General features: G+C 58.5%; 1 protein-coding gene across 1 annotated transcript; it reads left to right on the top strand.

Moving 5' to 3' along the window:
- The first annotated feature begins 1,047 nt into the window (after window positions 1–1,047).
- On the top strand, window positions 1,048–12,040 carry Pka-C1 (Protein kinase, cAMP-dependent, catalytic subunit 1). The gene has a single exon (XM_025304340.1). It carries the CDS (start codon window positions 3,180–3,182, stop codon window positions 4,239–4,241), a length of 1,062 nt encoding a protein of 353 aa, XP_025160125.1. The 5' UTR covers window positions 1,048–3,179; the 3' UTR covers window positions 4,242–12,040.
- Window positions 12,041–12,380: the final 340 nt, after the last annotated feature.

Genomic DNA, 12,380 nt, shown 5'->3' with positions numbered 1-12,380 from the left:
CCGAGGGTTGAGGGAGGGATGATGAGAGACTCCACTGAGACGCGCGCGCGCGAGAAAGAGAGAGAGAGAGAGAGAGAAAGAGAGAGTTCTTATCGCGTAACGGCGTATCGGGCGCGGCGTGATTAGATCGCTCGTGATAATCCTCGTGGTTACGTCCGTCGTGCGTGCGTGTGGATAGGTGTGCATACGAGACCAGACACGTGTTTCGCGACGCGATAAGTCGCGCGAGGCGCGAGACTCCCCGGCGTGATGTTATCCGACGGAGATAAAAGCGCGCGCGAGCGAGCGAGCGAGCGAGCGAGCGCGCGCGCCGAGCTTCGCGTCGCACGCGCGTGACCTCAGCGCTTCCAAATTCCCAAGGCGGACCTTGACGGCGGCGGCGCGAGTTTTTCGGTCCGCTGACTCAGAAAGATGCCGTCCTCGGTGCCGGAGAACGTGACACAATCGTCTTCGCGGAGCTGACCGCCGCAAGCAGGGCCGCGCCGAGCGCCTGCGGTGCCCCGACCTCGCGAGGAAAGGTCGGTCAGTTTCTGTGAGAAAAAGGCAACGCAGAGAGAGAGATAGCATTAAAGTGGTCCAAAGACCACTCGTTAACTCGACGACCTTTACCTCCGGGAACTCCCGGGGGAGCCCTTTGAGAATATTTGACTCCTGTCGAGCGAGCTATCTTGTCGAGCCGCTTGTTAAATATGTCACGCCCCAGTGGCGTTTCCACAATGGCGCGAAACACGCGCGCGTGTGTCTTCGGTGTCTTCCGGCCGCTTTTCCGCGCGGTACGGCCGCGTTTTATTTCTTTAACAGCTTCCGCGGGACTCTCCAGAGAGCTCGCGATAGAAAGAGCCTCGTTCGCGCTGCGCACCTTCGGCGGAGCGAATAAATATTGCAAAGTTCCGATTGTCATTGCGGCGACACGACACGAAGAAGTGGAGGAATCGGTCGAAGTCGACGGCGTCCGAAGACGAGCGCCTTCCATCGCGGGTTTCCTGCCGCACGCGAAGCCACGGCGCCGCGGCGCTCGGCTCGGTGCTGCTTAGTTCCGGACGTCCCGGTCGGCGGCAGCACCTGCCGGCCAGGCTGGCCGTTCGTGCGACGCTACATCTCTCGGTGACACGGCGAAGCGACAGCTGACCCGCGATGCACAGTAGTTGTCTCGCCTTCTGGAGTGGCACTTCGTCACTTTCGCACTCGTGCGAAAGCCCCGAACGAACGAGCGAGTGAGCGAGCGGAGGAGGAGTCGCGTCGCCATCTTTAGGCACGGTTGGACCCATCGGCGAGAGCCGTCGTCTCCGCCGACGTCATCGCCGTCGTTCGTCGCCGACGACGCGTCGAGAGCCTCCGCCGATTCGCGGCAGCGAGCCGAGCCGAGCCGAGCTGCGACGAGAGACTACCGTGCACCTGGGGAGAGCGTGCCGCAGCGCCGTTCGCCAAGCGCTTGGCGCGACGTCGAGAGACGCGAAGCGATATCGCCAGGGCGAGAGCGATACATCCATTTCTTGTGCGTGTCGCCGCGACTGTAATATTATTCGTGTCGGGCCGCGAGGAGACGAGGTGCGCGACGCGAATATAACTCTTTCTCGCCCGACGAAACGCTCTCTCTCTCTCTCTCTCTTTTTCTCTCTCTTTCTCTCTCTCTCTCTCTCCCCGCGATTCTCTCATCTATCTGTCCTCTGTCAAGTGTTCCGCTGCCCCTCGCTCACCCGTGGGTATCATCACGAGGGATACAACAGCGGTGACGAGGACTGGCGAGAACGAACGAACGAACGAACGAACGAGCGAACGAGCGAACGAGCAAGCAGTCGGTCGGTCGGGACGTCGTCGTCGTCGTCGTCGTCGCCGTCGTCGTCGGCGGAGTGTCGCTTGGCCATCGTCGCGCATCGAGTCTCGTCTCGGCGGACAGACAGAAGGAGAGAAGACACACTACGGTGTCGGTGTGTGCGTTCCCTCGAGTTGCCTTCGGGGACACTTGGCGAGTGCGCCAAGTCCACTCCGGCTTCGGACGAGGCTCCGCGCTGTTGATTTCGAGGACGAGCAGACGGGAGAGTGGGACGCCTGAGTGTGGCCGCGGATAAACGGCACGTCGAGAGAGCGCGATCAGAGGACGGGCTCTCGAGCCGCGGAGGACGGGAGGACGCGCATCGCACGAGGAAGATCCGAGAGAGACGGCACCGTCGCCGCCGTCGGCGCCGCTGCCGCTGCCCCTGCCGCTACCGACGACGCTGCGGACGACAACGACGACGGGCTGGTACAATTGACAGGGAAGATGGCGCGAGCCGCGGACGAGGATCGCTGCTGACCCATTTTTCGCCGACGCGCCAAATCTCCGGGAGTCGGGTGCCTCCGGTCGAAGGACCACGGAGGAGCAGGATCACCATCCGCCGCTGTCTCCCTCGTCTCCCCGCTGTCTCTTCTCTGTCGCTCAGCCCGGGAGCGAAGGTTGTTCGCACGGAAGAGCGTGACAGTCGTCGGGAAGAATACACTCGACAGTAGCAGCAGCAGCAGCAGCAGCGGGGAAGAAAGCAGCCGTAAGAGAGAGAGAGAGAGAGAGAGAGAGGAGAGAGAGAGCGGACTCCGGGTCGCGCCGGGAGGGTGCCCTCTCGCACGCGCGCCTCTCCCCCTGCGTGTGCATATACATGTGTGTGTGTGTGGCCCGTTTTTCTACCGTGTGACTCGTGCGAGTGTGCGTGCTCGTCGTCGACTATTTGTATATCTCTTTTCATCTGTGAACGATATTAATCTGCCTCGCACGCGGCACCCGGTCGCGTGCCGCGAGAGACGTCGACGTCGTCGTCGTCGTCGTAGTGGTGGTGGTGGTGGTGGTGGTGGTGGTGGTCGTCGTCGTCGCCGTCGTCGTGTACTTGGCTCGGGTCTCTTGAGAGATCTAGTCGAGGTACGAGGTAAAGGAAGTAGGGAACGCGACCCGGTGACCAATCGCCGTTGTCCTTGGCGTCGGCACGGAGTTCCACGTTGCGAGAGAACCTCGTCGGAGAAGAGAGGCCGTGAGTAGCGCGCGCGTGAAATAGAAGGTGGCAAAAATTCTGAAGAGACCGGAGCTCGGCAGAGCCCTGGCAGGCTCGGCGGCGACTGCGGACGCGGACGGACGCCGACGAAGACGCAGTCTTCTGGATTACTTCGAGCCCCGTAGAGCCCTGGCCGGCTCGAGTGCCAGCGCGGCAGCTAAGATGGGCAACAATGCCGCGACCGCTAACAAGAAGGTCGACGCCGCCGAGAGCGTCAAGGAATTCCTCGATAAGGCGAAGAAGGAGTTTGAGGACAAGTGGAAGAAAAATCCGACCAACACCGCCGCTCTGGACGACTTCGAGCGCATCAAGACCCTCGGCACGGGTTCGTTCGGCCGCGTCATGATCGTCCAGCACAAACCTACCAAGGAGTACTACGCCATGAAGATACTCGACAAGCAGAAGGTGGTGAAGCTGAAGCAGGTCGAGCACACGCTCAACGAGAAGAGGATACTGCAGGCGATCAGTTTCCCGTTCCTGGTGTCGTTGCGCTTCCACTTCAAAGACAACTCTTACCTGTACATGGTGTTGGAGTACGTCCCCGGCGGCGAGATGTTCAGCCACTTGCGCAAGGTCGGCCGCTTCTCGGAGCCGCACTCGCGCTTCTACGCGGCGCAGATCGTGCTCGCGTTCGAGTACCTGCACTACCTCGACCTCATCTACCGGGACCTCAAGCCGGAGAACTTGCTCATCGACTCGCAGGGCTACCTCAAGGTCACCGACTTTGGCTTCGCCAAGAGGGTGCAGGGCAGAACGTGGACCCTGTGCGGCACGCCCGAGTATCTCGCGCCCGAGATCATCCTCAGCAAGGGCTACAACAAGGCGGTCGACTGGTGGGCCTTGGGTGTGCTCGTCTACGAGATGGCCGCCGGTTATCCGCCCTTCTTCGCTGACCAGCCGATCCAGATCTACGAGAAGATCGTCAGCGGGAAGCCGCGCTTCCCCTCGCACTTTGGCTCGGACCTTAAGGACCTGCTGCGTAACCTGCTGCAGGTCGACCTCACCAAGAGGTACGGCAACCTCAAGGCGGGCGTCAACGACATCAAGGGCCACAAGTGGTTCGCCAGCACCGATTGGATAGCCGTCTTCCAGAAAAGAATAGAAGCGCCGTTCATACCGCGCTGCAAGGGACCAGGCGACACCAGCAATTTCGATGAGTACGAGGAGGAAACCCTGAGGATCTCGCTGACCGAGAAGTGCGCCAAGGAGTTCGCCGAGTTTTGAACGCACCGTCGGCGACAGCTCGCACTAGGAGGTGGGATACACGTGTGTCATCGTCGTCGTCGTCGTCACCGCCGTCGTCGTCGTCGTCGTCGTCGTCGTCGTCATCGTCATCGTGATCGTCGTCGCGCCTCGTCGGGTCGACGCACGGCGATGCTTCTTCGTCATCGTCGTCATGTTGGTGATTCGCTTCTTTCGAGAGAGTAAGAGAGGCGCGAGAGAATGAAAGAGAGAATGAGAGAGAATGAGAAAAAGATGTGACGGAGAGAATGAGAGCGTGAGGGGGATGATGATGTGCGTGAGAATGTGTGTGTATGTGTGTGTGCGTATGGGTACTCGCGCGCGCGTTCCCGCGTGAAACGGAAGCTCCTCGTCGGCGAAAGCTGAGCGCAGCTTCTTCGCGGCCGGGTGTTTTCGAGGAGGCGAGTCTTTCTCATGCGGCGGGATTGGAACGAAAGTTTTATGTCAGCCGAGAAATCAAGGCGGTCGGCAGGAAGGGAAGGATACACGCGGCACGTGGCAAGACGCGCGCGCGCGTCTCGCTTCAACGCGACGACTTCTTCACTTCGCACTCACTCGCGGGGAGGGGGGGGGGTAAACCGGCGTGAGAGATTGACGGGCGCGCGTCGGGCGTCCCGGAAAAATTCGAATCGGAGGCATCGTCATTTTTCGCTTGACGTCGCGCGCGTAGACGCCAACACATCATGCGCCGGCATCACACTTTTTACATGGAGAAATCTCTTTTTTTAGTCGGTTATTAAGTCGATTCGTTAACGTAATAAGAGAATACGGCTGTATACTATATATATACATATATCTGTGTGTGTGTGTGTGTGTGTCTCTTCTCTGCCACCCCGTCTTTAATCCCCCCCTTCCCTCCGCTGCCACCAAGACAGCTTTATTATCCGTCGGCGGAGGAGGTGCGGTGTGCAAAGTTTGTTCCCAATGATTAACTGTTATCAGCGTCGGAAATGTCACCGTACCTTGTACATATAGTCGCTTCCCCCCCCCCTTTCTTTCATTCTCTCTCTCTCTTTCTCTCTCTCTCTTTCTGTCTCCTTCTTTCTCGCTGTTTTTGCGTCGGACGTCCTCCCTCCTCCGCTTCCCCCCACCCTGCACGCGCATCCTTGCCTTCGATCCTCCCCCGCAGCTCCCGTTCACCCTCGTTTCACCCTCGCGATACATACGCGACACTCGAATCGAGAGGGAGATACCACACACAACACCGAAGAGAGTCATATCGTGCATTGTTGTCTACTATTTGTCTCTATCCTCTTTATTCGTCGGGAGAACGAGAATGCGTGAGAGAGTGCGAGGAGAGCGTGAGGTGCGTGAGAGAGCATGCTAGATAGAGAGAGAGAGAGAGGGAGATAGAGAGAGAGAGAGAGAGAGAGAGAGAGAGAGAGAGAGTGTGCGAGTACGATCCGTATTTATATAGCTAGTCGACATACACACATATACAGACACGCGCGCGCGCGCGCACATACACACACACACACACATACGGTAATCTAAAATAATACTTATATATAAGAAACACGTTTTTCCATCGCCGATGGCGGGCCAGTTGGAGGAGGCGCGAGCTTCTCGGTGAGGTTCGCGCGTGTCACGTGAAAAATATCCCTCTGCGTGTGCGTGAGCACAGATCGAGCGTGTTCTCTCTCTCTCTTTCTCTCTCGCGTCGTCGTCTCGCTTTGCACCCTCTGGAACACACGTGTCACGTGTAAACTCGTTTTTTCCCCCGTTATCAGCACACATCGCGCGCTCCGGAGGGGATCAGCGCGCCCGGCTCTCCCGGTCGGTGCGAGGTCAAAACGCAAAGAGAGAGACTTTGGAGTATTCTTCGCGTAAGACGAACGCAAACACTCGCCGCCACCTTGAGCCGCGCACGAAGAGAAAAACTTTCGGCACCTTCGGGCCGGGCCAATTAGCGATTAGCAGTTAACACTCCCGCGCAATTGCCGCGGCGTAAAGATATATCCTCCCTCTCCCTCTCTCTCTCTCTCTCTCTCTCTCTTTCTCTCTGTATCATAACACCAATATCAGGAGAAACACGTTATCAAGAGCGTGAATTTAGCTCGCCGGCGCGGCTCGCCCGGCGTAAACAGGACGCGAGGGAGTTTCGAGGCAAATAATACGCCGTCGTCGCGATTGAAACGTCTCAGCGCTATCATCATCGGCTGATAATCGCCGACGTAGAGGCAAGAGGAAAACAAAACGTGACCTTGACTGGCAGTCTCGGTAAGAGACGAGAGACCGCGAGTATCGGCGGACAAAGAGAGAGAGAGAGAGAGAGAGAGAGAGAGAGAGAGAGAGAGAGACGCAAACGCGACGCGCACACGTTCACGAGTACGCGAGTCGATCTGTGATCCACGTGGAGATCGCTAGGGGTGGGGGGGGGATGCTAGATCGCGATTGCAATGGCGAAGATTGCATCAACCGCACGCGAGCGATCGTTATCCCTCGGGAAGAGGAGCGAGCGAGTCGACGGCTCTCGAGACGCGAAACACTTTTGCGCGTTGACGTCAACGGTAGGAACGAAGTTTCGTTAATGAGTAAAACGGTCGTTGAGAATTGGATTGGGCCACACGTCAGCCAGCGTAGCCCCGGGATCGATTCAGCGCGATGAGCTAACACACACGCGTACACACACACACACACACACACACACACACACACATAATTCAGGCAGCAGCACATACACACACGCGCGCGAACGCGCGCGCGCGCAGCGGGCGGACAATGCGGAGGAAATGCGGCACGTAAGTGCGATGATGTTACGAAACTTTTAGTATTCTTTCAGTATTCGCGATGAGAGCGTCGTCGGCTCTGAACTTCTTCTTCACGGTATCGGCCGTCCGCGTCGACGCAACTTTCCCACGAGTTTCGCACGGACCGGTTTCAACGGACAGTCGCGGCTGGCTGCTCCTCAGCCGAACTTCTGCATCGCATCTTGCGGCCGGAAGTGAATCGCGCTCGCGACGCGCTTCGCGCAATTACGTAAAACTACGGGAAACCCCGGCTCTCGCGGCTGCGACGACGGCCGATGATGAATAGGCTCGATCTCACTCGCGTCTTCTCGTGCGTGCCGCACCATAAGCTACCACCTCGTCGTCGGGAAGTCGTTAGCGTCGTTAGCCGATCGCGATCGATGGGGAGAACCGGTCGAGCCCGAGGAGACTCGCCAGCAGCATCGCGAGTCACCGCAATTTTCAGTTAATAACGCCGCGCGCGCGGGGTGCGCGGGAGAAGGGGAAAAGAAGGAGTTAGCCGGGTGGGGGGGGGGGGGAATCCGCTGCTGCACGTGGCAAGTGCAATTTCGCGAACACCGCGATAGGTCGACGAGGAGCTGGAGGGGGGAGGGGAGGGGGAGGAGGTGGCTCGAATCCCTCGTGTGTTTGCACCGTATTCGAGGCGGGTGTATTTTTCTCCCCTACCAACAACACGTGAATGTACACACACGTCGCTTCGCGTTCGTTTGCACACGTCGCGATGTTACGGATGAATTAGAGTGCGAGGAGGAGGAGGGAGGGAGCGGTACGGTGTGAAATAAGTCGGGGCACTTGGCACGATTTCGCGACGCGATTTTCAGGATAACGAGATCTTGGCCGGCGCGCGGCATGCAATCTCGCGCTCGCGGCTGCTGCTGTTGCTGCTGTTTATACGTTTCTAGAAATAATCAAGACGTCTTGAGAATAATAGAGCGCGGCCGTTTACGGATGAACCGCGTTCACGCGCCGGCTCCCCCCCGGCGGAAGGTGTCTATTTCGATATAACCGTTATTCAAATAGCTGCGCCGGCGCGAGGGGCGGCGGGAAAGAGGGGAAGGTTCGCGATGCCCTCCGCACGTATTCGCGCCGCGCCATCTTTATCCCGCTTGTCTCATTTCGATCTTTCATTCGAATTTTGCACGTTTTACTCCCGCGACGGGGAAATCCAGCTCTGCGGAGAGAAAGGAATTTTCCTACCGGGCACGAAGGGCGTTGCGAGAGACTCGCGTTGCAAGCTTCTTTCCATTGGCATCGTAGGAAAAAACGGCTGCAGCGAGCGAATCGCGAGCTGCGCTGCTGAAAGGCTGCGGCACTTCGCTGCATATTTTTCGTCGCTCCCGCGGTTTATTTCCATTTTTCCCCGGCCGAGTTCCCTCGTTATATTCCCGGTTCTTTGAAAATCGCGCTGTCGCGCGCGAGCTTCCTTCCTCGCCCCGCCCCGTCCCGCCCGATCGAACGCGATTTTCTCACGAGAGCCCGTGAAATTCTCTCAACGCGCATCCTTCGCGGGACTCGACTTTCGCCGGGTCGCGCGCACGCGCAGTGCCGCTCGACGAGCACGCTCGATTTCGCAGTCACTCGATCGAAATACCGCAAATTATAGAAAGCCCCAGCGCCAGCGCGATTTGGCTGGGGCATCGGCGGGGCTTCCGCGTCTCGGCTGATTCCGGCTTTGCGGAAAAGTCCCCGCGCGCCTGCCGCTCTCCGGCCGCGGATTTGCGATATCGAAATCCTGATGGCCCGAAATTGGAACGGCTCGTGTGTGTGTTCATCCTCCACCTCGAAAGGCACGCGCCCTGATTCCCCGAGCGCCGCATACATTCACGACCGCCCGTCGCATTGCGCTTCTCTCGCCGATTTCGGTCTCCTCTCCATTGTCTCCGCTCTTCGCCGCCGGCATGCGCGCGGCTGTCCCCCGCCCCTCCCCGCCCCGCTCCGCCGCTGGTCTTTGAGAGCACTCGTATTGCCGGAGATATCAGTCGCGCGCGCGCGCGTACTCGCGATAACGATCTCGAGCATCTTCCGCGATACTTGGATGTCGAGGATTTTTTTACATCTCTCCTCTCTCACTCGCCCCTCTCCCCCCCCCCTACGACTTGTGACGCCTCGCCGCGCGAAGTGGCGCGTTGAGTCGCGTGGCCGCGTTGCGACACCTCGCGTCGCCGCGGAATCCGGCGAAAGTTGGCGCGTTCTCTCGCGCCAGCCGCTCGCCGATCGATACGTCTCTCTCTCTCTCTCTCTCTCTCTCTTTCTCTCTCTAACGTCGCACGGTGCCGCGATTTAATTCGTTTCCCCCCCTCCCCGCCCCCCTGCCTCTTAGCCGACTCGACTCGATTTTCGTCTCGGCGTTCCTGCTTCTTGCCTTTACTCGATCAAAGACGATTATCCACGTTACGCGTCCGCGGTTCTCGCCGCTCGGTTTCTCCGCTCGGAATTAGAGCGACTGCTCGCGCAATTTCCCATCTTCGGTGCCTGATAAAACGCGCGGAACGACGACGTGCCTCGTCGAGACACTCCCCTTGATCGCCGCGAGTAATCAGCTTGGCCGTCGTATGTCGCGAGGACGGGCGTCGAGCTCCTTCGCCTTCCTCGCTGAGATTGCGACTCGCAACGACAACGCGGGTCGACGACGAACGTGCGAAAGAATTGTATTCGGTTGGAGCGAAGAAGAAAAAGAAAAAACAAATATTACACCGCCGCAAACCTCGTGTCGTTCATAATCTCGGCTCGTGATCCGCCGGAGAGGCGACAGCGTTATCAGTTATCATCCTTGAGACCTCGCGGAAGGCGCTATCGCGCCCGGCCCAGAGCAGCTCCACGTGGAAAAGCGCGACGGAAGAAAGAAGTCGAAGGATGTCGATTGGAATATCGCTCGGTCGGGAGAATCCGCGACGGTGTGCGTGCGAGGGAATTCGCCTTGTCATCGCGCGAACGCGCATCATCCATCCGCGGGGACGATCGAGCGCATTGCGTTTTTTGCCCGCTTCGTCGCGCCGCGCCGGCGCGGGTGAGACGTTTTCCCGGGAAATTCCGACTACGATCGCGTCGATATCGGCCCTGTGTGTGTGTCTCTTCGAGACTTTATCCTGCCGCGATGTCGCCTTTTAGTCGCGAGTCGGTCCTAATTAACAGGACATTCCAACAACGGGCGAAAGTGACTCGATTATCGGCGCCTTTGATCGGCCGCCGGGCGATTATGACGGCGATTTGCGCGAGGGCGTTTCACCTAACCCGTCGTCGTCGTCGTCTCCGAGGGGGTGAAGTATGTGGCCGTCGTCGTTCTCGCGGGGGCGCTCCCGATAAGAATTTCCCTCGTCCTTTCGCCGAGCGCCCGAGGTATCCCGGCCGCTTGTGTCCGCGAGATAATGCGATATCGACCCGCGGCTTTTGCCGCGATATTAAGAACGCTTTCGACCGGGACACACAATAGGAGAACACGTAGGCGCGTCGCATTGCAGCACGATGGAAAAAGCCGGGTGGGTGTCCGCACCGCGCGTCACGTCGGCCGCCGATCTCGATCGATCGGCGGCCGGCAATTTATTCCGTTAATTCGCGCCGGCTAATCCCGCGATTCTCATTTCGCGACCGCTCCCATGTAGCCTCGGTTTTTTTCCCCCCGCGACGTACAAGCGCGCTGAGAAAAGCCTCTCTGCTTTTCCATTGCGAGTTTCCGGGCTGCATTCGTCATCCGCCGCGACGCCGGAGGATTTCCCACTGGAAAACCGAGCCTTCTCGGTGGGCAAAAAACGGACGCGCGCTCCGAAGGGCGAAAAAGCGCATCGGACGAGCTTTCTGTCTACGGCCGGCTTTCGCGAAACGATTTTGACATTTCCTTCATTTTTCGCGCTCGGATTGAGACCGCAGAGAGCTGTCGGCGGTTTTTCGGAAACAAGCTCTCTCTCTCTCTCTCTCTCTCTCTCGTCGGGTCGTCGTCGTGCATTCCGAGCCGAGCTCGAGCGAAAGAGCTCCAGCCGCTTCGAGCGATTGCTTCACCTTTACCTCTTCGGCAAGGCGCGCGCGAGGCGAGAAGACGCTCAAGGCTGAGCGGTTCTCCATGGCAGTCGCGGTGATAAAATACAGCGCAGCGCGATTACGCAACGACTTCTTGCGCGCGTGTTTTGTCGCACGCGCACGCGATATATCTTCGCGGTCACATTTCTTTCCGCGCGGTCGAGCGACCATGAAGACCGCCGCAGGTGGAGCGCGCTCCTCGACTTCCGGCTCGATTCGAACTTCACCCCGACGCTCGCCTCCGCCCTTCCGATTGGCCGCGCACGGCTCAACGGGTTGTTGTTGTTGTTGTTGTTGCACATGCAAGGGAAGCTTTAACCGAGCGCCCGCGGACTCCCTCGTGGGCGTCGCCTGTAAATATTAGCCTTAGGTAACGAGAGTAGTGAGGTGTCATCGTGTTCACCGCAGGTTGGCTCCCTCGGGGCCGACTTCTCTCCACTCCCCCCCCCCCTCCCGAGTACCTGCGCGTCCTTCGCCGCTCGAGCGCCGATCGCTCGCACCGACGCCGATTTCCTTGCTTGCATCTCTCTCTCTCTCTCTCTCTCTCTTTCTCTTTCCTCCATCTCCCTTGCTCTCGTCTGTCGGTCGACGTATCCAAGTTGGACTCGAATGTGAGAAACGCGAGACTCGACCTGTTGACTTCTCTAGTTCTCAGTTCCAGATCGCGTCGGTGCGATTCGCGCTCCTCCGACGTGAGTTATGAACGCCCTGAAGAGAGGAGGAGAAAGAGAGAGAGAGAGAGAGAGAGAGAGAGAGAGAGAGACACGCGTTTGGCACGCGCATGGCCACCGAACACGCGAAGGTAGGCGCCCAGGGACAATACGATACACACGCGCGTACCTGCGGATCTCCACTCTCCCCTCTGCCCCTTTGTATATTGTTCCCGCAATTACTTTGAGAAATTCAATGTTCTTCGTACCTCACACAGATGTGCAAGTGCGTCCTATTTATACGTAGTTTATTTCTCGGTCCAGCGATCGATCGTTACGCAATCACCGTGTACACGTACGCACGCACGCATCGTATGCATATGTAAACACAAGTACACACACGCACACACACATACACACACACACACAGGTTTGTGTCCGTACGGATACTCGCTGGCGGCAATCGGCACGTTCTTCGTCTCTCGTCTTGAAGAAATTTGCCCATCGTAAATTGCATCCTGCTCGAGCGAGCGAGCCGACGCACGCACGCACGCACGCACGCACGCACGCACACGCGCCGCCCGCGGCCTTTTATTAATACTTCGTCTCTTGACTGCGTTATTGTCTGCCCATATCCGCTCGCTCGCGACCTCGTGAAACCGTTAAACCGTTAAAGTTTATTAAGTTGAGCCGGAGCGAGCCGTGCGCGT

The sequence above is a fragment of the Harpegnathos saltator genome, unplaced genomic scaffold, assembly GCF_003227715.2.
Source record: "Harpegnathos saltator strain DR-91 unplaced genomic scaffold, Hsal_v8.6 scaffold60, whole genome shotgun sequence".
In the NCBI taxonomy this organism is placed as follows: Eukaryota; Metazoa; Arthropoda; class Insecta; order Hymenoptera; family Formicidae; genus Harpegnathos; species Harpegnathos saltator.
This window is presented reverse-complemented; position numbering and strand designations above follow the sequence as displayed.